Source organism: Malurus melanocephalus, unplaced genomic scaffold (genome assembly GCF_030028575.1).
Source record: "Malurus melanocephalus ecotype Western Australia unplaced genomic scaffold, MMel_1.1 scaffold_9, whole genome shotgun sequence".
NCBI lineage: Eukaryota > Metazoa > Chordata > Aves > Passeriformes > Maluridae > Malurus > Malurus melanocephalus.
The window spans coordinates 6,003,510-6,028,434 of NW_026623241.1; the positions used below are offsets into that span (position 1 = coordinate 6,003,510).

The following is a 24,925-nucleotide window of genomic DNA, read 5'->3' on the forward strand; positions in this document are numbered from 1 at the left end:
ACTCAGTGCTGGCTGCACCTCAGTAATTGCCCTTTATCCTTGTCAGARAACTTGCACAGACAATTCTTCTTTTACCAAATCTATCAGGACAGTTCATCCTGGAAACGAACTTAGTGCAGAGGAAACAACAGGAAGGAYTTCAGTACAAGCAGGAGCCCAGTGGTGCAGATACACTCCAGTTAAAAGCCAGCTGAAGATCTCACTCATCATTTCTCCTCCRGCATCACAACATGTCATTCTTGAAAAAATTCTGTGCATGTCAGATTTTAATACAGTATTACTTACAATGTCTAAATACATTAAAATAGCTTATTTAGACAAAATTAACATTCTGCAACTGCACTGCCTTAAATTATGATACAAAATAACTTCAGGCATGCAATGATTTACAGAATTATATACTGGATTATGTGCTTACTTAAATTAAAACTGGTGAAGAATGTCTTCTAAGCTCCTTCTGCATCAGCAAAACAACTTGCTAACACTTCCTAAACAGCAATGCCAATATCTCTTACTATAATTGACAACRTTTTCTATTTTCATAATGCCTCAGCTTGTTCAGTCATACTAATATGGAAGCAGATCAGCCTTCACTGAACACTCCATAGATCCAAGTTGACACCAGAGATCCAAAACCCAAAAGCACACGAAGGGAACCCAAGCACTATATCTTGGGTCAATTTTGCCATTTTCTTCTTTTAACCTTGCAGGATTGGAGTGCAGGGAACGGGTGCATCTCCAGAAGATCACTTTGGCTGTGACCATTTAGTTTATGTTTTAGCTCTGAGGCCCTTTTCCCCCAGGCATTTTCTAATGATTGCTGCCACCAGACCTTCCCACACCTCCACACCACTCAGCATGCAAAGTCAAAGTTTTCCAAACAACAGTTCAATTAACCTGAAAAGCAGTCACTTCCTTAAAATGAAAGAAGCTCACTGTTTTCTTGAACAAAGAAAACTCTTTTGAGACCTCATCAGCAACAGGGCTGCTCTGAGACAAAATCAGTTCCCTGCACTGAATCCAGAGCACTGCAGACCTCACTCTCTTTATATGGGGTAAAGAAAAAGCTCAGGTGCAAGAGAAATGTACTTCAATGTAGMATTGCTCCTGCAAACCCATCAGCTGTGCACTTATGGCCAAAATACTCTGAGGTTTAGCATTAGAGGAAATCTAAAGTGCTTCGAAACAATCTAAACTGGATCAGCAGACAGTAAAATTCCCTTTCCAGTCCAAGCAGTACTTGGATAGGAAAGTGAACTTACTAATGGTCTGAACAGTTAGGACAAAGAAAGATTTATTGCTACTTGTGTTACTTTTTACTTGTGTTAAAAGTAGCTTGATTTGGCAGATAAACTTCAAAATATCAAAATCCTGAGAAAAATTAAATGGATTAATTAAACTCCAGCAAACCCRTCATGCACCTTGTGGCCTTTGGATTTGGGTGCTGATGGCTTCTAGGAGGGGCCCAGTTCCCATCTCCTCATTTCATGCAGGGCTTTCTTAGTGTAGAAAGTGAGGACCTGATAGCAAAAGCTTTCCAGACAAGATCAAATGCTGTGGCTAAGATTAAAATGCTGTTTAATGAAATTTACCCAGGCCTCTCAAAGATTTTAGGATCTTTAGGCAGCAAGCTGACCCACACTGGAGAGCAGAGTTGAACCAACTGCACACAGCAATTTTATCTGCAAGGTCTCCTCCAGCCTCACTGCAAGACTCTGAGGAGGGCTTGTGGGGGTGCTCCTGGCCAGGAGCCCCTCTGATCTGCTGCAGGATAACACATGACACATCTGCATAACTGTGAAAATTACTGAGAAAACACCTGCAGCGTTCAATCCCCTCTGCTGGGGAAGAGCAAGGCACTGAGACAACACCATCTCCAAAAGCCAAGCTGGCTGGAAACAAGGTGTTCTTCCAAGCCTGGCCTCAAGGAAGGAGCTGCAGATGGGCAGAGGAGATGTAGAGGAGCCTGGAGCTGCAGAGACACCTCCAAGACCTCTGTGGCCGGCCGGCACTGCCCTGCCCGTGGCCAGCCCAGCTCTGCAGCTTTCATTTATCTCAGGCACACAGAGACAACGCTCCTCCAGCTCTAGCTAAGGTGACCCCCACAAACCTTATGTGGTTTGCAAACCCAGCTGTCCAGAGAGCAAACTTTAATAAACCTGTGCTAGGAGGACTTATCAACACCCTTGGCATTGTTTCAAACCCTGGGCTTTGTTAATGAAATGTATATATATCATGGGCCCCAGCAACTGTGCCTGCAATTAATGTAATTAATTTACCACAAGTCTGCAGATGACCCAGAGAGCATTTGGAATTAAACTACATTTTTAATAGCTAGATAGAATTCAGAGAGGCTCTGCCATATATAGATGTGGCTTTTAAGAGTTGTAAGTTGAAGTCTTGGAATCGTGATAAATGAAAGCCTCCTTTGTTGCTTTTAATAAGCTGCTCTAATGGGATGCTCTTCAGAGGCTTGCAATTAGAGACCGAAATACTTGAGGGTGCCTGGGAAGACTTTTCTAATCCTTCATGCAGCCTTGAGAGATGGCAATGATTGCTTCCTGCATCTCCAGGTCAGGAGGCCAGCGCTACACCTCACAATTCCTGAGTCAACATGCTTGCTCTAAACATCAGAGRAGCAGAATTACACACTGTGAGCTGCAAGGAATGTATTCCCACTTAGTCCCCAACCACAGGAATGCTTAAGGTGTCACCTGCTTTTCCTGCTGAGCTAACTGAGTTCACATTTTTAAAGCRTGTCTCTGCACTGTTCGAGAAAAAGTGAGAAGGCACAAGACAGAAAGCAGATGATATCTACAGCCACTATGGGAAAGGAAAGCAACATCTTCAGGGAAAGGAACTGCACTTGGAAAGACCTCTGGCATTATGCTTTTCTATGTCTAAGACATCAGAAAGTAGAGATAACCCTTTTTTCTAGGTAAGAGGCCAAGTGCTGCTACACGGCRAACCCCCAGGAGAGGTCACGCTTCTGGTTTCAAAGCAAGGTGAAACATCCACAGATTCAGAAGGGCAGAAGGACAAGAGTCTGACTTCCTTCTTCACTCTCTACCCACTCCACAGCCAAGACAYGGTAAAATCCCATTTTCAAACACTACATACGCATGAGGCGCTCAGCGGGAGCCTCAAGCTGCTAAAAAATTCCAGCTTGTAGGGCAGCCCAGTTCCCTTCTCCAAGTGGAAACAGGACTTGCACCGTGCCATCAAACAAATCACCTGCCACAAGGCCAGGAGGTTTCGTCACTTAGTGCTGCACTACCCCCCATTTTCCCTGCTCAGACAAAGCTTTAGCTGCTTATCCTCCCAGACCATTCCCTTGGCCGCTGCCAGAGAAACTCAGGAATTACTTGGAGCTTAATAACAGATTTGGTCAACTCTCACCTTCTGTCCAGGCCAAAGTCATCTGAAGGCWGATCAGCCAGGGTCCCTAAACCCGCCCTGAAACCACAGAGCACGGACTGGCTTGTGGAGCCCGGCGAGTTTGCACCAAGCCAAAAAGTGCTTAGAATAAAAGAATGAGGTGTTGGAGCAGCCAAATTTGACAAGCTGATCTTGACAGGATGTTAGAGATGGGTGCTGCTGGCAGCAGATTTCCACACTGACCCTAGAAAGGTGTGACCCAGTGGAGAAGGAGCACCTTGCCTTCGGAGAGCAGTACCATACACCAGTGCTGCTCCTCTCTGGGAAAACCTACCAGCAAAGAGGATGTTAATAGGATGGAAGTGGTAAAAACCTTGACCCCAAAAGAAGCAGGACCAGTCCCTGCCTGCTCTTGGTGGATGGGAATTTTGACTTGGCAGAGCAACAACTTCCTCGACAAAATCCTTCCTCTTGTCAGGTGAATCATGGGGAATATTTGGCAGTAGGCAGCATAATAAAGTGGCTATAAATCACAGGAGACAATGTCCTGCAGGAAGAAGGAAGAGCAGGAAAGAATGCAAAGATAAAAACCCTTTTAAAAGTCCCAGCTAACTAAAATTGTGACTCATGATGGAAAAATTCTCTATGAAAACCGTTATCTATAGACTGTCTCCCATTTCCTAAGGAAATATTGAAAAAGCAAATTATTTTAAGCCCTGACACAACTTGGAAAATGGGAGGGGGGTAGGTTGTGGAAAAATTCATCCAATTTTGACCTTCCACATCACAGCAGGTTGTAAACATTGTCTCAGGACCTAGGATATACACCACAATCTTTCCCCCTCTCTATTCCCTGTAAGTCACTTTTTAACAAGATGCACATATTTGTGTCCAGATAGTAGCCCTCTGCCACCACAGGCTGATATTTAAAAGTCTAAATCAGCTAAGGTCAAGGATGGATAGGCTGGTGCAGAAGCCTCTAATTGCCAATACCCAGGTGGCAAGATTTGTCTTTGCTTTGTCTTTCAAAGGGTAGCTCCTTGCCAGAAGGATTCTTTCTAAATCTGCATGACACAGGGCGAGGGGCAGTTTTATGTTGAGTCAATTTTTTTTTTCCCTAAGTTCTATGAAAAGCTCCCTCTGGTTCTTTGGAAGATCACTTGAGATGAAAGGTCATCCATAATGGGAAGCTGGCTATAAAGGCAGATGCACAGTTCACTGTGCTGTTTTGAACAGCTTTTGCAAACATCCACAGCACTGACCTAAYATCTTCCTCACTTTACTCTGTAAAAGCTCATGCTTTTGTTTAGCACTATGAAGTTTGAAAGCTTTGCTGACTGGGGGAACCAGCAGTCTCTTAACACTCACCCTAAGACCCTGTCTATTTTGCAAACAGGGCTGGGTTTGAAGCACAAAAGAGGGGTACTGCTCTGGAGCAGCTGGTCTCCTCCCCAGACTGCTGAAAAYCTGGCTCCTTACCTCAGTTTGTAGGGAGAAAGAGACTGATGCCACACAACATCTGAGGCACTTCAGTGCTCCCTGTGAGATGGAGCACAAAGATCTTTGTGACTGGATTTTTCAACGCAAACTTTAAAATAAAAGTCAGTAATGATTTCAGACTAATATTGGCTTCAATCAGGAACAATAATGGCAACCGACATCTCATTCAAGCATTGCTAGGAAAGCAAAATTTATAGCTTTGCTCTATCTGTAAAATGCACTGTGTYTTTGAGAACACATAATCCTAATAAAACAAAGATAATAACAACTCTGTGTTCTCTAATTCAATACTTGTAGCTGGTTTAATAATAGATTTTCAATCCACTTTTCTTTTTTATGCTGAGACAACTACAGTCTGATTTAGTGAATCTCTTTGATTTGTAATCCCGATTGTTATATTATTAATATGCCCTTGATGCACAGAGCAGGATAACTTAAAAAAGTGAGCAGCTATTTTGCTTGGCATTTATGACCTTGGTCAGAGGACATATTATTTACAGGAAGTTTCCTGGAGCATCTGCAAGTAAATCAGCTCTGAAATGCAGCTTAATTGTTTCGGGCAAAGCAYGTTTAGTTTCAAATTCCCAGGAATCTCCAGCTTCAGACGCAAAGTGCATTTCCACAGATGGACGCTGGCATGTGGAAATGCCACCGCCACTACTGTTCAGCTGACCTTTGGTTTAGGGCCAGCTGCCAACGGGAAATGCCAAGCTGTTACTTACATCCATTCAAAAGAGGCGAGAAAACTGCAGAGACTTGAAAGCAAAAAAAGGGGAAGAAGCGTGGCTCTGCCTTTGGGAGCCCAGCAGAAAATAAAAAGCCTGCAGACTCCAGCGAACTCCGGAGCCCTAATGACTGGAGACCACTTTCAGAGCTGCCAAGAGCAGGATGACATTCACTTTGTGCTGCAGAACTGCTCTCGAGCCTCTGCTGCAGCCTGGGACTTGGGAGGAGAGGTGCAAAGAGATGCCATGCAGCACCCCAGGGAGGAATATCCTCGAGTGTCCAGAGCTTCTCAGGGAGAAGCCATGCTTCTCTAAGAGCAGCATGAAGCCAGTACAGAGTAGCCTGTTTGCAGGAGCTGGCTGGTTACACCCTCGGTGCTGAGAGCAGGAGGGTTTTTCTCCTTAGCTCTGCGGCKGAGCAGTGGCTGCTCTCTTACATCAACCGAAAAGACAAAGCCTGGGATTTGCACAGCTTGCTTGGTGTGGCAAGCAGCAGTGATTCCAGCTGGAGTCCAAAATGGCTGTTTTTCTAAAAGCAAGTAAAAGGAAAGAATTAGGAAAGAAAATGTAACCCACTGGAACCAGGCACTGGAACAATATAACCGCTCCAGAGATACAGGAAACCATCTTCCAGAAAACAGGTTAACAGCTTCAGGAAKGGATTATCTCATGATTTGGAACACGTTTACTGTCTCTACTGTCACAGCAGGAGAGTTACTCCACAAATTGTCTTGAATCCACATCCAAGGCAAAGCAGCACAAGGGACACATCTCAGTGGTATCTCTGCTTTCTTCCAAACCAGAACAATTTCTTTGTTTTGCTTTGTTTAATTTCAAATTGTCTGTCAACTTTCTGGATTTCTGGGGTTTACTCTGCTGTTCTCATGAGTCACTCAATGTACTGGATGGGCTTTAAAAGTCATGGAAACTCAAATAAGCTGAGAAGCTCTGTGGTTTTCAAGTCAATTTTCTAATAATGGACCAAACGTGGGTGCTGGAGGCTTTTCCACCAGCTCCAGCTGAGGGACTGTGGTCTTTGCAGTTTAGAGGAAGGGTTGAAAGATAACAATGGATGGAGAGCTCAGTCCCCTGTGCCTGCCCTTCCCAGACATCCAGKGGGGGCACCATGGAGAAGGTCCCAGGAACCTGCAGCTCTGTGGGGTCCACAGAGRGTATGAGTACAAGGTGGGAGGATCAAGGCAGCACAGAGGCAGCAATAAAGCCCCAGCCAAAGGAGACAAGGGCTTTTATAAGCACGCCAAGAGATAAAGAGCTAAGAGGAAGCACATCCTGGAAAATGCATTAGGCAAAAGGRCAGAAAGATGTAACAAATGAGAACTGCTGACAAATGGCTCAGGATTTGCAACTGCTTGCTGGGACCAGAGAGGGTAGCAGTGAAGAGGAGACCTGCAAGGGTACACCCTCCCCAGAGGGGTACTGAGCACGTGTCAGCGACTGCAGGAAGAGCAGGAGCTACTGGCAACCACACAGCTGTGGCACAGAGGGATATTCATCCCTCCTCCTGTCATTCACCCCCCAGCCTCTTCCTCGCAGAGGTGCCAGGTGACATCCACAGCTTCCCYACTGTCACGGGTGCATTTTCCGCTTTGCACCGACACAAGCACGTATCCAGGCTGGGGGAAGCCAAGGTTCACATCCTCCTGCTCTGACTGAAGAAGAATTTCAATGAAAACCTCTAGCCTTTAAGGAGAGACTTGAACTCCTGTCTAGAGCATTCAGAGCCAAGTCTTTTGACTACAGCTTTCCTGCAGACCCTGGTGTGAAGTGCCTGAAGCCACTTACCCCCCTCTACCCTCTGCTGCTGCATGCTTCCTATGCAGACAGGAGCATTTACTTTTCCATTTTTAAGCYCCAAAAGTCACTCAAAGTAGACAACAGGAGCTCGAACAGATGAGCTGGAAGAGATTGCCAGTCTCTGACCTTGAGTGGAGATGAATCTGGCAGCCCACTTACCTTTCAGGACAGGAAATAACTGTGTCCATGTCCTTCCATGGATGCCTTGTGCCTGAGAACTGAGTTTCTCAGCCTGGCAGGATGTCACTACTCTGCATTTGCAGACTGATACCTTACCTCCTCTGGGAAATGAGACCCTCAACCAACAAATTCAGTGCACTTCCTCTGCGAGTGTCTGTATCACCTCTTAAAGCTTACAATATCCTGTAATTTACAGCCAGACCTTGCTAGACCTGAGCTTAAGACAGACCTGTACTATGAAAGCAACAGTGGGCTGATGGGCACCTTAGAAGCATAAATATTTACTTTGCACTGAAAACAAATTCAGCCTTATCAGTAGATGCACTTCACATTGCTTTGCATCTGCTTTGCATCATCTGACTACTGCGATTAAAAAAATGTACGGATATACATWCAGAATGTGAAAAAGTGCCTTCCATGATGGCTGCCACACGAATTTAATGCTGCAGTACAAACTGATCCTGATACAAACCAGATTTTGCCCCAGTACCACAATCTCTTGTTCATCAAAAAATTCCATCAACTTCCATTAGAGTTGTCAAAGATGGTATAGCCCAGGCTTTCATCACTTGCCTATGTTTAAGCACATGAGAAGTCAAGGGGATGGTTAGACGCAGAGCGTCTCCCTCTGTGGGGGAAGCTCTCTCTATAATTTACTAACACTTGGGGAACACATTAGTATCCTACACATAAAAAATGAAATCCAGATCTGACCAAAATGTGAAGCCCTTGGCCATTCTGGTGGGTTTATTCYCATTTTCTTTGCGTTTTCCTGAAGTCAAGTTTTCTCTGTGAGCCAAGTCCACTGCAAGCTCTGAGTGCAAACAGATGGGGCTGAAGATATTTTACCTGTAATAACATGTTCTGCTTATTTTTAAAGGAATGTGRAAACACTCCTGCGAGAATCAAGCCAAATAATCAGGGCCAGTCTATACACAGATGAAAATCATTGGGAAGTGAACTACATCTGTGAGAGAGCCTTTGTCATTCCTGCTTGTCCAAACAGATCAATCAGCCCACCCTCGTGCTGTTTTACAGTGCTACCGCTTGACAGCTTTGTTCACATGCTGCTTCTGCCTAAATCGCACTAATCAGCTGGTCAGATAAAAGTTATTACAAAAGTTGGAGAAGTATAAATACACAGCTTCTTCTCTTACCTTCCGCTGAGAAGGAAACCGATAACAACAGCCAGCAGAATGACTCCCACTGTTACAGACACAACAATTATAGGAATCTGGCTCTGGTCGCTGGATGCAGCTACTGCTGAGATGAGAAACAGAAAATGGAGATTAGGGTTAAAATGACAGTCAGCACTCATGAGTCTTTCTAGTGAGGCTGCCAGAGAGGTTTCAAGTCTTACCAGATAGTTTCTTCTCTTATGGTTTGTGTTTTCCCCCTTTGCTGTCTGTTTCTAGTTTGGAAAGGATATGGGTAGAAAGGAAACMAAACCACATGCAACACTAAGCCAAAAGCCCAACAAGACTGCATCTCATTGCTGAATTCAGAAACCAAAGTGTTGCAGAATGCAGCCTTTTGAGTTTGTGAATTCAAGTTTTTCTCCCTGAGTTAGCTGCATTAGAAATCAGAGATAAAAAAATGAAAACCCATTCTCGTTTGGCTGGAAACCCAACAGGCAGAGGAATGTTTTAACATTTATGGAATGTTATTGCTAACAGACAGAAGCAAAATCTCCCAGATAAAAGGAATTACTTGCACTTCAAGAAGCTATAAGCAATTACAAACTAACTCCTTGTGGCAYCTGTATCACATGGCCGTAAGATGCCCTCTGTAAAACAGGAATTTGCTAAGCCCTTACTCTGGTTGGTCTTTTTATTGGCCAAAACTCCAGGAAGCAAAACACTTCCAGCCCATGCCTTGCAAAGAGCCCTCCTGCCAAAAGGCAGGAGACTAATCTGGTGATAAAGACACCAGCAGAAAGGTGAGGAAAGCTGGTTGAGAACTGAGCTCTGACACAGATCAAGTAAGTGCAGGTTAGCAAGCTCCTGCAGGCTGTGAAATGCAAACACCACTTGTATCTTGTTTACCTGCCATACACGGCAGGGGAAGGAGCCCATCTCTCCCCAGAGGTTTTTATGTGGGGTTCCCCAAGCAGAAACCAAAGTCTCCCCACCTTGCCCTCTTTGCTGCCAGGTTATTTAGTTGCATATATGGCAGAAATCTGTCTTGGTAGAATCTCACATTTTCCCTTCAAAACCAGCTCCCTGGCAGAGGCACCGCTGCTCTGTGGGGGAAAACCTCATTATAGCTCTTAACCTCGTGCCAGCCCAGGATGAAGCTTCATTCACCCCAGGGAGCAGCAGGAATTGATTGCGTACTGAAGAAGCCTTTAACTAAATGATTGAACTAAAAAAGGGTCCTTAGCACAGGATTAACGTTATGAAGGCTATAAAATAACTGAATATAGCCCCATATTAATTGTTAAAGGAAAAGAAAGACAGAAAGGTATGGCATTAAACATTGATCTGCACTGGGCTTCAAGCAGCTCCTCATACGGGAGCTCTCTGGTGCTTAACCACGAACGGGGTGGACCTGCTACAGCAATGTAAGTGATTTCAGAAGGATTGGTCCTGATCCATTAAATATTTAATGTTAACTGCTCCAAACCCCTGCCATCATCCAGAGAGTTTAATAGCCTCACAAACTTATGAGGGTTCCTTAAGATGGTGTTTTATTGCTTTCTTGACAAAATAATTAAAAAGAAAAACATTTGAAGGAGAACATTAAGCAGTGATTGGTGGTTTTTTGCACAGCTCARGGGATGGGAAAATGAGATAAATTCCACTGTGATCTATGATAGCTGAAAAGCCTGAATTCATAAGCCGAGCTGGGATTTGCTGCTATTTAAAGTTGGGGCGGGCACACACCTGCATTACCCTTTCTCAGCTTGGTGATATGTACCTACTCCTGCCCAGCAGAACAGCTGGATTAGCTCACCAATCCAGCCTAACCCAGCTCTTGGCAAGGCTAGCTTTTGGGGCCAGATGAGCTCGGAGGCACTTGGAAAGGAGGGTGCAACAAGCGGATAAACCCAGCAACAGCTTCCACTCAAATAAAAAAAAAATCACTGGAAATCGAAGCCCTGGCTGCTTCATGGTGCTTTGCAGAATTGCACAAGCAGAGAGCAGTATGCAAAATCTGGAAAAAGAGGGAAGTCCAAAACAGGGTACAGCTTTCCTCCATTGCATTTCTCAGGCTGTTTTTGTCTAATTCCTCCAAATGTATTAAAGATAACCATAGAAACCTGATGAACTGGAAACAAAACCTGTTGTTCAGTCCAAATGACTTGGAGACTGTTTTTGTTTCTCAGAACAGCCACCAAAAGGTTTTCATCTGTGCTTGAATAAAAATCATTTGCTTTGGCTCTAAYAAGAAGTTCAGATCTGTACTCTGATGTAGCAGTGAGATTTCGATCTGTGCTTGCTTCCAAAATCTCCAGGATGTGCAGGAAAGCTGTGCGAGTCTGGTCACACTCCTGACACAAACATTGACTTAATATAGGGCTTTGGGGAAAAAAAGTGCTTTTTATAGTGTGTTAAATGTCAAACAGAGCTGCATTTTGCAAGATACTGAGGCTTATATTGTATTTCAATCCTATCAAGTGTTTRAATATCTGGTTAAGTCTGGTCCCAGCTAGGGCTGGAGTCCAACAGATGAACAATTTCCAGTTCTCAAACTGGAAACGTGTGCAGTAGATATTCCTCTGACTAATCCAGCAGCTCCTTAGTATCAGYGATGTACCTATTTCTCTGCCTTTAAAATGTGAAAATGATTGGGGTGTGGGTGCCACTAAAGGGCCCAAGGAGCTTCTAGTTTTTCAAGATATTTCCACATGATGTCTTCAAAAAGTCCTGATTAACACAGATACTTACATGATGGACTTTATGGAAGCACCATTATTTTTGGACCAGGATCACAGGTACTCATTTTGATAAACGAGCGCATATTTAATGTGTAACTCATTAATAGTCCAGAACACTATTCTTCAAACAACTCTAAGCTAGAAACTTTCCAACTGAGCAAAACTATATAGATTAATTTTTTGGCATAACATGATTTTGTTGCTACTTATAGGGCCAAATTAATGGTTAATATGATAAGAAATGCATTAAATAGACCGTCCTKATTGCATTAATGTTTGCATTGTGATGCAATTTTCACTGTGTTAGCTTAATCACTGGCTCCACAGCTACATCTGCACATGTATAATGACTCCTTGAAAATCTATTAGGAGTTCAAAGGTAGCATGCATTGAAAAGACAACTTGGCATCTTCTTCTCAAAGATGATGAGTTTTAAATTAACTGGAATAACAGCAATCAAAGTATTGATGAACTTAAATTTCCAAGGAAAACACAGAAAATAGTCTCTTTCCCACAGGAATGATTGCAGTATTTCCACCATAAAATTCCTCTTCCATGCAAACAGTATAAAAAATTAATAAATGACAGCTGTACAAACTAGAAGAGAGAAGATGTATTTTCTGGTGGACTAAATTTTATTTGACACCTCAGCAAAATTTTGTATTTGGGACAAAATAAATTTCCCCACAGCTGTGCCTGAACACACAAGAAAGAGCAGCTGAGCCTCTGCGTGCCTCAGGAGTTCACTCTGCCACAGAATCTATTCTTGAATACAGACCTGGATAATCAGATTCATTAAAAAAAAAAAAATTAAAGAAAATTTTAAAGCCCACAAATGTAACAGGCCAAGAAGAAATCCTGCATCTGCAGTGCACATTTTTTTCTGTTTCTGATCACAAGTTAACCTCCTCTGCTTGAGGCTGTGGGATTGACAGCCAACAGAAACCATCTTTTAACTTGACAGGAACTTTCACCAAAAGACTAATGCTGGTTCAACTTTTCCCCTTGCAGAGAGGCTTCATTTCGGGGGTTTCTTTCCCCCGCCAGGTGCAGATATTTAAGAGAGCTCAGCATCCTCTGCAGACTGCCATTACGAGGTGTGAAGGAGCAGGTCCCATCCCCTCTGTCCCTCCTGAGAGGAAAGACCCCCTTACAACAGCTCCTGTAAATATGGGGTTTTCCAAAGCAGGGAATGCCATGAATTTCTGAAGCCTGAATTTCTTCTGCCTCACTGTGTAGTTGAGGAAGCCAAGGACGGATATGTCAAGCTCAGAGTCATGATGTGCCTGATATTCCCAAAGTCAAGGGATGAAGCCAATACAAGGAAGAGCTCTCTGCAAGGATATCGATCCCCTGACTTGTTTCTGGTAAGTGCTGCAGAGACAGGGGCTGACAGTAATTAGAAAGACTTACACACTGGGCTGGTTTCAAACTCGAACCTTCGGCTGAAGCCCCCGTAGCCGGCCGCTGTCCGGGCTCGGATCTGGAAGACGTAGGCAGAGCCTGGCTTCAAGCCGTCCGCCGTTATCGCCGTCTCCTTGGATTTGATGATGGTGTAGCTCATCTCCTGGTCCTTTTCCCAACACCCCCCCAAAAACCACAAAGATCAAACACACAAAGAGTGGCTCTCAGAGAAGACAGACTCTTTCAACATAACAAAAGTTGATGGAAGTATGCATTTTTGAGGATTTCTTCCTCAAAACCCCTCTCCAAAGGCCCTTTCTGGAACACAAAATGTGAGATCGCATTTTCTCTTTTATAATCAGTGATTCTAGGAGGCAACTGGCATCTGCAGCAGAAGCAGCTTTTCACTGCTCTGGATGTATGTGGCCTGGGGCAATGGAAAGGTTTATCGCACAAAGATCAATCCCAAGGCACAGGGAAGATAAAGCAAGTCCCAYCGCCTTAAAAAGGGATTTTGATTTACACCAAAACAGCTTCCCAGTAATGTAAGTAGCCCTAAAAGRGAATAATACATTATACATTGTACAACTTTATGCTTCCGTTTCTAGAACCACGATTAGACCCTGGGAAGGGAATAATAAACCAAAACTCCAGGAAAATACCTAATTTTCACACTGCTTTTCTGAAGCAATGAACTTGAAGAAAGATTGCTGAAATAAATCTTCATCTACATCAGTTCCTAATGTGAAACAGTTCCAGTTCTTTGATTAAAATTTCGTTGAAATGCTTAGTAATTACTCTTAGAATTATTTACTGTAACACATAATCTAGACAAGAGCTCATAAATTAAGGTCTACAAATTTGGAAACTGCTTTTTATTCACCATATCCTCTCAGATCCAAATTATTACGAGTTAAACCAGAGTTTTCAGCAGCTCCTTACTGAGATTTCTGGATAGCTTTTAGAATCTAAGCTCATTTTTCTTTTTTCTTTTTAATTTAATGGTCAGCTTCCCACAGACAGCAATATGCCTGGCTAAGGCACTGGGAATTTGTAAATATGAGATCACAAAATTTCTCTGTCAAAGCCTGTTTTGGAGAAATGTGTACAGACACACAGACAGACAGACACCTGTAAGTGCCCTTTTTCACTTATTAAGGAGTGATTCCTCTTACACAAATGCGATCTGACAAARCTCAATTTTCCCAAACATTTAATACAAATCATTCTTGTCCCTTGGAAGTGAATGTTGTGAATTGACCCTTATGAAGGGCTGAAAACTGAGAGAATATAAATTATAGTAGCAACAAAAAAAAGGATTAAGGACAGTATCCCAAACCCATCTCAACAACCTGTTAAAAAAGCAGTAAGTGAATATTAGGTCACATCTTTGCTTGCATGTCAGCCAATTAGYTTTTCAATACACTGCTGGCTTCTGCAAACACTTGGACTCTGGGGCTTTTCTATGGAAAACACTAAGCTTCACTATCAGCCTGAACGAAATAAATCAAGACAGCATAAACTTGGACTGGCTGGAGCTACCTCTCCACAAAGGACTCACTCTTGAAGAACTATTTGCTGAATAGATACTTCTGGATTACAAATACAATATTTTAAGCCCTCTCTCCTGCCAATTTGTTTGAAAAAAAAACCCAAGGAAAATGAAGGAATATCTGATTTTTTTCACCTTAACTGTTTGCTTTATTTTTTTTTGGTTTCTAAAAGCTATTCTTTCCAAGCTACTCCACGGTAAGGATTCAATGTACACCAACAGTCAGTCAAACAATTTACTAAAATAATTAGTAATTAATTATTTCCAGCAACAAAATATCCTGACTCTTGCTGTGTGCTTTAATCTTCTTGAAAACATCAGCCCTATTTATGTCACTCACATATCTAGTGCCCTTTCACAAGCCCCCTCATCTGCAAAAATAATGTTGATTTTAGTTTGAYGGGGAAGATGCATGAAATTCTTTCCCCTGTTTGCATGGACTGCCTGAGGAGGTCCTTCCCATGGTCAGAGTAAGAAGAGAGGAGTAAGGATCCAATCCTGGTCCATGTTTAATGATTTCACCTGGGTCACAGGCAGAGCTAATGGAATATCTTCCTTAAAATAGAAATTAAATCCCCCCAAAAAACAGGAATTGTGACTCGTTTTCACTATTTTCCTCTTGTTTTCATGCAGAAAGCCTGGATATTTYGGAAGAAAAAAGAACACCTTACAATTCCAGCTAAGGCAAAAAAATTGCTATTCAGTCAAATCCTGAAAACCTGATTTCTGGAAATCTAAGTTTTAAGGTGGTATCACTCAAAATATGCTATTTTGATAAAGTGCATTTGTAACTATTTTCATGTAAACTACATTAATTTTGCAGGAAGACAACAAGTCACCATGTGAAATGAAGACTAGGGGAGGCAAGTTTTGCAGGAAGAGCGCTTCCCCTTCAATTGAGAGGAAGAGCAGGCAAACCCTGGCRAATTTTAAAGCCAGGATGCCCTTCTTACTATCAGAACACATACAATCTCTCCTTCTCTAATCAATCTCCTTCTCCTCTCCTTTCACAGGGGATGGAAAATCAAGTGAGAAATTGAAATACCAAAGGCTAGGGATTGCCTGATGTTTCTGGGAGGAGACACATGCTCAGTCCCCAGCCCCTTCTATTTTTAACAAATGAGCGGCCTCTGTCTTAATGTGATAAGGCCTGAGAGGAATCTGACACGCAGATTTAATGTATTTGTTCAAGAGAAGTGGCACACTAATGGAAAACAACACCCTCATTTCAAGTCTTCCTAATCATTTACTGCAAAATCAATCTGACATTGATTTATGCATAAAATCTCTCCATTCCTTTCCATGACTCAAACAATTATAACTAAAAGAAGAAAACAATAAAGAGAAGGTACTTGGGAAGCTCAGCAATCAGTCCATCACACCTTTTCAAAATATTTGATTTCGTATTCCAGGATGATGCCGTTGGGTCGATCTGGCTCCTGCCAGGAAAGGGAGATGCTATTTTTAGTTATCTTCCCTTTTTTCACACTACTGACTGGAGAAGGTGCTGCAAGACAGGAGAAAAACAGAACAGACAAAAACCATTATTAATAAGTTGGTCTGCCTCAGCGAAAGTCAACTCACCCCCAAACACAAGGCAATCTTCAGCCACTGTAGATCAGTRGGGTCTGTTTTTACCCTGGTGGTATTGCCCATTTTTAATAACTGGACTTGAACAGGTTTTCAGTAGCATGACCACCCAAACAAAGTAATAACATAAACTACTATCAGCAGCTTACACATCAACCCTGCCTTTTCAAGCAGTTTTCAAACACATCAACCCCACACCTTCTCTTTTCAAATGTATCAGGGGCCTATGTTATCAGAATTACTTACCAATTATGTTTTGCTTTCTTCCGGCTGCTTTCAAGGAATATATTTTTCAGAACACCTTAGATTACATGGGCTCCTTAACTATTTTTGGATTTTAAGTAGTTTGAGCCTAGGCATCTTTCAGCCCCCTTCTTCCAGAAGCAAGGAATATTACAACCTTTCTAATTCAATTGCTCTCCATGAATATCGCAGGGGTGTTACAGCTCACATAGTGATGCTAATTCCCCGCAAATGGCAAAAGATTTTAATGGCAATCACAGTTCGGAAGTTCACAGTGTGCTTGGGGAAGCCACAGCATGAAAGCAGCTATACCAGCTCTGCTTATTATTTTRAGATGCAGCCCTGAAAGGTTATCTGCCCTTTGCAGCACACATGTGCATCAGAACCAGGCTTGATCCTTTGTATTCAGCCCGATGCCTGCAGAGACTTTTTAAGTTGTGGCTGCTGCCACCCCTGCCAGCTCTCTAGCAAAAGTTGCTATGGGCAATGCAACCCTAACACCCCAGGTATTTCATGGCAGTGATTAGGGAACAACACTGAGTGAAAATGGGACGGAAGAAATTCATAGTCTCTCATTTGCAGGGCCAAGAGCAGCTTCTCCAGAGATAAAAACAGGGCATGCCTGGATGAGGGACTTTAACTCACCCTCCACACAGGCCAGCTCCTGCAAGGATGACCGGGGGCCTGAGGACATCCATGGCAAAGACTTTCATGGCCATATGATGGATGGAGTGTAAAAAGCAGCAGTAAATAACCACATACCTTTCAAAATGTATTTGGAATTATTTTAAAAAAACATCTATATGCAGGACTAATTAATTATCTTAACACTATAGAAAAACCCCAATCCATTAAGTAACATAAAGACACAAATTAATTTTTTTAGGTCTGATTTTAAACCAACAAGTAAGGGAAGAGCTCCAGACAATTATTCTTGGATTGAAGGCTCACAGCAAGACCTCTCTGTTAAAGCAAGCTCCCACATCTCAGTCTTGCTTCAGCCCTAATTTTTTACACTCCTCTTTACTTCCCTCACTTGGCTCCTGAAGGATCCTGAAAGGTGTTGGCTATTTCCATACTGTTTTCTGCTGGARAGCTGGCACCAGGCTGCACAATGTTTGCTTTTCAACTGTGCATCCACCACAGTGCTCACAACTGCTCCACTGAGCGAGTAAAAACCACCTTGATTTGAATGATGATCACATTGTTTATGCAGGCACAGTGATCACCAACAATTTTTCATCTGCAGAAGTCACCTTACCCCTCCATGACTGACATCCTCTACAAGTTTTTGGGCTATTTGTGAAGGGAAATAACAACCTAAATACAAACTGCTGATCTGCTGTAAAGGAATAAGGTAAAGGAATTCCCATTGATCAATCCAGGTGCCAAAATATGCCCCGTGCATCCCAGTGCACAACAAGCTGAGTTRTGCATACGAGATGCGTGATCCATGCACTTGTCAATGGTCAGATGTGTCAGCTCAGAGAAGGCAGAGTGAGCAGTCAGCTCCATTAAAACAGAACGAAGCCCCCTTCTAATGYAAGGGAGCTACACAGTTTCCAGGGGCATTGGAAAACCAGCCTCACCGTGTGGTGATGGTGCCAAGTAACAGGAGATTGTACAACCCTCGTTAAATAGATGATACTGATCACTTATCATGGGCCATTTAGATACTGCATGTTCAGGGAGGAGCCACCAAAGTACTCAGAAAAAGGGACCTATGCCCTTTGGGACTGATCTCCAAATCCCTGCAACACCTATCTCAYGCTTACAGAGATGGCAGCAGAGGTCTGGCAGGATAGAGAACGACAGTGTTAAACATCAAACTGTTTTAAACTCCTATCAACAAAAGCAAACTTGAGAAGAGCAGTGAGGGGAGATCTCCCTGGTATTGAATGCCTCTCAGGAAGATGAAAACCAGTAGCAAAATAACCTGATCAAATAATGGACTTTTCATCCGCTTTATTGAGGTTTCCTGAGATGTTTATAGGACCGAGGCTCACAAGTGCCTCACAGCCAAGAAAACAACGCAAGTGCTCCCAAGCTCTGCTGCAAAATCTTTCCCTGGGAGCTCAGGGCAGTTTAGCTCTCCTTCACGTGCACCTGCACGACCAAACTTACCCATACACACCCATCAAACTTCCTACACCCCTAAACCAGAGCATTCTCTTTAAAAAGTGCGTGCACAAGCTTGGCTAGCAAACAGCTTAAATCTCTGGGTGTGCAAGTCTCAACATGTTCAATTGTGGTTCTACAGAATGCTCTGCTCTACCGGGAAATGGACGGAAGATAAGAAAACGAGTAACCCAACTCTCAAAGTAAATTAGAAGAGGAGTAACCATATCCTTTTTGAATCTGCTTCAAAAGAAGCGTTAAAGTGTAACCGTGAGATAAAGGCCAATTAAGTAAATTCAATAAATCCCAGCGGWGCCGACATGATACAGCAACTACTCTGCATCCTCAATGCACAGAGATTACAATGCTCTGAAGGGAAGGCAGGAAGGTGTAAGTATTTTAGAGTTTTCTTTGTCAAACAAAATGTAATCCAATCCAGGCAAGTGGACAAAGTCTGCAATCATTCCATCTTAAAAGCCTGCAACTGGATACTGTGCTATATGATCTCAGAAAAATAAAAGGATTACTTAAGACTTGCTTTTCAAAGGTCACTGCTTCTGCAAGGGCAGCATCCCCTTAATAGAAAGAAGTCAAGCCACAGAGCCCCTCCTCATGTCAAAAAACAAATTCACATAAGAGTCAAGACATATAAAGCTGTAATCTCTCATGTTTCTTATGTAAGCAGACAGAAGTCTTGTTCAAATCCCTGCCTTGACACAAGGAAAGGTGGATGTACATTGTGAATCACTCATGTTCTGCACATATGCATTAATTTCTCAGCCACACAGTCAAGATCAAAGAGGGATATTACATCATTTATGTTTATGTTTGCCATTTATGAAAACAGCCATGCATGTGATGAAAGCAAACAGAAGATGTAACAAGGTGTGAAATTGCCAATGTACATTTTTGCTTTCCTGAGACCAAAATTAATCAGGAAGCAAAGAAAAGCATAGAAAATTCTTCCTTCTTTTTTGTTCTGTTTCTAACATTTCTTAAGAAGAATAAGGGGACATACCAAATAAATAAATTRAGTTTCTGCAGAAGACACATCATTAGTTACATCTGAATAACTACAAGAGATTATTTCAGGAGGAACAGGCATTTCAGGACACTGTTCCTCTGCAACCTTTGATAATGACATTAGCACTGAATTAGCCATCTAGGAACCAAAGGCCATATTTACAACACACTGTGCTGTGTCCCACTAATATCTAACATACAGTAAAGCTTAGTGGAATAAAATGCTAATTATATTTTAAGAGAAACGACTGTTATCAGGTGAACAACCACTGTACCAAGACAAAACAAATAATCCAGTTTCTACTTTTCATGGTCTATCTAATTCTCTCTCCAGGCTAATTACTTTTGCCTTGGTATTTTTCACTCTGGCAAAAACAACAGCTAATGGCTCTCCGTCTCGCTCAGCCCCAAAGCCATAACCTTTACCTGTTATCATATAACCAGCTACATTATAATTATTGCACTTAATAAAACCAGGTATAATTGAAGAAAGTAAAACTTGTATTAGAAGAGTAAACAGAAGACAAGTAACTGGTTTCACTTCAAAAGCTCAGTATATTGTAATTTTTCACTCAGTTTCTGATTTTTTTTTGTCAGGTCTTTGGTGACTTCAGAGTTTGAAGCAAAACTTGCCCTATTCACCAAGGCACACTAAAGGCATGCGAAATTGCAGGTGGCTTCATGCAGTAAGTTAACGTAAAAAAACCAGATATATTAGTTAAAATAGAAAACTGCTAGGGAAAGGGGGAAAAAWACCCTTTCACTGTATTATCTCTTTGCATTTCTATATAAGAACTTTTGGAGAAGCTTAACACCCAATAGCTCCCTTAAGGGTCCTTTCACTGTGACTATTATACCTGAGTCAGAACTTAGGATTTAGGTCATACCTTGACTTTTGTGCTGCAACTTTTCATATCCCAAAGTGTACCAAGCTTGTCTGATAATGGGTTTCAAAGCTCTTTGAGAACAAATAGTTGCAAACCATGCCTGGCTAGTTTGGCAAACAGGCTGGCCCCAAGTTTGCAGGTGCTTGCAAATGTTTCTGRAAACTGAGTCCAGGGAATGAAAGGTCCTTGTACTAAGTAGCATTAAATGCCACTTCTATCTTACCTGAGACCTTTCATGGGATTTCAATCATGCACAGGCCCTAAATAATGCAAGGAGGTAAATTTTAGCCACAGGATTAAATTAAATCCATACATCTTGCCAAGTAAGAGCCAAATCCTAAAACACCATTCATATATGGAGATCATCATTTTTTGAACAATTTTTCAAGGTATCTCAGGTGTAGATGGGGACTTTGTGTAAGTTCTTTTCATACATCAAATAACAAAATGGGAACATAATCTTTAAATTGCTTTGGCAATGAATAAATAGTCATTCTTCACATTTTCTATGCCCCAAGACAAACCCCTGAGGTGCCAGGTCTTAGATCTCTTTGCAGTCGCTGTTCCCTACCACCATGTAAGTGCCTCTAAAACCTGAGATGCCCTGMTATGTACCTTGAAACAAAACAGGTCAGACAAGAGAGAGGAACCCAAGTGAAGCATCCTGCGGCCCTGACAGAAGGCAGGGCCCTATTTTTCTAACACATGTCCATGGCTAATCCAGGCAACCAGATCTATCTCATTCRAAAAGGGGGGATCTTTCAAGTGGCTCCCATCCTCGCTCCTGTAAGACTCAACACAGCTCATAAAGCTCSACAACAGCACATGACTTGACACCCAGACCCCAAGCCCTTGCTGCGTCCCAGCTGGGCGGAAGGTTGGGCTTGTGAAAAGCAAAACTCCAATTGGTGCCTGATTGTGTCAAAGAACCTGTTCTTTCTTTGACCAAGCCTTCCTCAGATAACTCCTCTCCAGGCTTCTGATCCTTGGACCTAAGACACCAGAAAAGTACCTTTGCTAAAGACAAAGAGAGCAGTATGGACGCTATGGTTTTGTGGATGCTAATATTCAATTAGAGAAGTAATCTGCATGCAATTTGCTTTAGTACAGAGATGATGGTTCATCTCTTGCTTCTGACATGTAACAACTCAGGAGATCTGCCTGGCTATGGACTGGTGTGTTCTAAGGCATCGAGATCTGCTGTGTCCCAACACTCTGTTCTTGCAGTAATTCCACTGTGTTTAGGGGAAGGAAAGGTGTGTGCACCCTAAATTCACATAACTGAAGGCCGCCTGTTCTCTGAGTATCTCCTAGAGGAGCTTGCAAGAGAAGCAGTGAGGAGAAAAAATAGAGGAAACCAAGAATCTTGTCCCACAGCAATGAGCTAACAGCAACTGACCCATCCATGAGGATCTGCTGCTTCTTATGGTAAATCTTCAGATGGACACTCAGTGATATTTAGCTGCTCTTGTAAAATCGTATTAAAAGAACAAATAGCAGCAAATGGCTTGCTGCATGTGAAAAATCACTACTGAAATCCTCCCTGCAATCCTTTGTGTTATAAAAATGTATCTGTAAAATATCCTTTGTTATTAAGACCAAGAATCAATTATTGATGCATCAATCATGGAATCAAATGCATAGCTTTAAAAGTTTGTATGCAGTCTTTTCCTCTTAATCAAAATATGTTGTTAATTGTGAGACAGCAGGACTCAGCACATATTCTTYGCAGGACAGACAGAGGATGCAACCAATGGAAGCTTTGCTATGCACAAAATATCTTGCCTTAACAAAATACTGCTAAGACTCACTGAAGTGCCTACCTTTGTGGAGGCAATCCAGGAAGGCACAGCAACACCTCACCTCTAGCGCCCCTTTCTCTATTCCCTCTTGCTGACTACCTGAAAATTTCTAAAACTCACTGCTTCTGCCACAAAGCAAGCAAATAATTTCTAAAAAATCTGCCATAAGGAAGTTACTTTGCATCAGGGCTATAATACATTAAAACTGCAACAGGATTGCGAGCAGAGCCTAAAGACACCACAAAATCCAGGCATTACAGAGCCTTTGGGTAAGACCGCCTGGTCATTCCTCAAGAACACACCACCCCATATACAACAGAGTCAGAATATTTAATGGAACCTATCGTATATCTCTGCCATCTCAAAGAAACATATAACCTTTGGCAAGGCTCTACAAGCACATGGTTTCAAAAAATAAATTGGATTCTTGCCATTTGCCTTCTGTTTACAGAGCTGCACAGACACGCTCTTGGCTCCTGCCAATCATGGAAGAGAGATGGGTACTCTTAAAGAATGGAAGCTGCTGCAAATTCACAAAACCTGTAGGCACGAGGCATGAGGAAAACATGACCAGATATCATAAGAGAAAACTGCAGGTGATAGGACTCCCTCTCCTCCCAGCAAYCCCAAATGTTGTAGTGGCAATAATGGCATTGGCGGTAGTTTATTTCCAAATACCGTGAGCTAAAGAGCACTGGCACTTTTGGCATGCAGAGGAATGTCCTGGTATTTCAGTTATCAAGAAAGCCTCTGTACTCTCTGGGGTGGGTGTTGTGTGTATGTGATGGGTTCTTTTTCTTTTTGTTTTCTTTTTGGTGATTTCTGAGAAGACTTACCATAGAAACCTGTATAATATTGAGCAGAGTCATCTCAAGGGAGCACACAATTCAGTGTGCTCAATATTGCAGCTTGTTCATCAACAAGCACGTTCAATGCCTTATCAGATATATTTGTATGCCACAGTTTTAAGGAATTTTAAGGACTCTGTATAATGAAGGCTACAAAGGGCACCATGATCTGTGATATCAATCAAGGTAATTTCTTCTCTCAAAACCTGAAGGCTTGCAAACACTCAACTGCATTTTGCAGGGTGCAAAGTCCCTTTCATAAATCTACAGGCTGTTTAGAAAAAAATAATTTTAGAAACTGGCCTGGTAAGACTGGCTTTGATCAGAGCTCATTGTTTGGGAAACTTTTTTTCAACTGCCAGGCCTAACACATATTCATTTACAGCAGCATCAGCCCTGTGTCCTGCATAGCCAGTTCCTATTATCTGCAATTTACTGTGATCCTCAGAAGGGAAAGCGAGACATTAGGGCATCACAGTTTGCCTGGACTCGGGAAGAAGAGGAATCCCTGATGTCCCAAGCAGGTGCAGGGCCAATGCGTATCTCAGGCAAATATTTGTTGGAGCAGGGAAGAGAGGCATGAAAAAAAACCCCTTCCTATAGGGTGTAGAGGCACAGGGAAATCCAGTACCTGATTTTGTTTTCTAGAGCCTCTGGAAATCAAGACAGTAAGTTTTTCTGAAAGCTGGGGAACAGTTTGTGGTTAGGACCGGAGCCAGATTCCTTCACACCACAGAAAAGCTGTAATTTCCCTGTCCTCCATTAGTGGTTTAGTTGTGAAGCCTAAGAATAAATACTATTGACTCACAAGACTTTCATAAATTCACTCCTAGCAAGGTGATAAGGACTCCAGCTCTGATCCATCAAAGCATTTTTGGAAAATGCCTCATTTTAAGTGCATGAGCACTACCACTGCTGTCAGCATTCTGCTGGATCACAGCCACAGGGCTCAGCATTTTGCCGTAGAATTCGCATTATTGAGTACTTTTCTCAGACTAGCTTCCAGTACACTTACCAAGGAGTGCCTTCCCTATCTTTAGTAACCTAATATCTGATTTGCATTTAAGCAAAAACTTCCTTTTAAAAACCACATGCCATTAAGAACAAAACCAAACCACAGCTACTGAATAAAATGGAAAATGTGCATGTTCCTGCTCCTTGCCACAACTCACCTTCTTAATTCCTATATTGGCTCCTTTCTACATACAAGATTTCCTGCATCCTTCTTCCAGCTGTTATCAAACTGTAAACCCGGCAAATTCATGGACCATTTTTAAACTGTGTGGGAAATTTCYTTCTCTGCCAAGCCTGCCACTCTGTATGATACAGCAATCAGTCTTGCTGATGAATTCTAACATTAAAGCCAAATTACTAAACACTCTAGTGAAATCAGGGGCAGGCAAATTAATTCCTTATGTTTCCACTTGAAGAACAGCTACTGAGGAGGTGCAGCAGGTCAGAGGGAAGAACAGGCAAAGTCCTTAACTCCCATTGTAGCTTGTTTTGGATTTCCTATTTGGTTCCTCCAAATACCACCACTGTTTTTATCTCACCTCTCATTGAGAAATGGGAGAAAAGCATGAGCCTTTGAAAACCGTTGACAAGATCCTGAGCTGGTCACAGCTTTGCAGAACCACAATCCAGACCTTTTCCATAAGTGAGTTCCCCAATGAAGACCAGAAGGCTTGAAATAAAATTCTTAAAAACAAATAAAAATATATCCAACAGATAATATTAGATCAAAACCCCAGAAGAGTAAAACCTCAAAATAACTAGACTGAAATGGAAAGACTTATATATGTGTGATTATATAAAACCCTTTGTTTTAGACTGACAGTGGCTTTTCTGAATCAAGGCAAATGCTGCCCAGGCTCCTACAGTTTTTAAGGGAAACAGCAGACAGAGTAAAAATCTAACAAATCTCATCCTTGCTGCCAACTCAGATATCCTGCCTAGTCTTCTGGCACTTAAGTGTGACCA

At 42.3% G+C, this 24,925-nt stretch overlaps 1 protein-coding gene across 4 annotated transcripts in view; it reads right to left on the reverse strand.

The window, feature by feature from the left end:
- The window catches only part of EPHA5 (EPH receptor A5), a 192,623-nt gene that overhangs the window by 37,180 nt on the left and 130,518 nt on the right, over nucleotides 1–24,925 (reverse strand). For 2 of the 4 annotated variants that reach the window (XM_057376622.1, XM_057376631.1), the window contains exons 6-8: nucleotides 15,817–15,941; nucleotides 12,892–13,051; nucleotides 8,756–8,861 (exon numbers count right to left, since the gene is read on the reverse strand). In XM_057376622.1, the coding sequence (XP_057232605.1) occupies nucleotides 8,756–8,861; nucleotides 12,892–13,051; nucleotides 15,817–15,941 (391 nt within the window). The remainder of the gene's footprint in view (nucleotides 1–8,755; nucleotides 8,862–12,891; nucleotides 13,052–15,816; nucleotides 15,942–24,925) is intronic. The other 2 variants (XM_057376644.1, XM_057376637.1) reach the window with 1 other exon arrangement.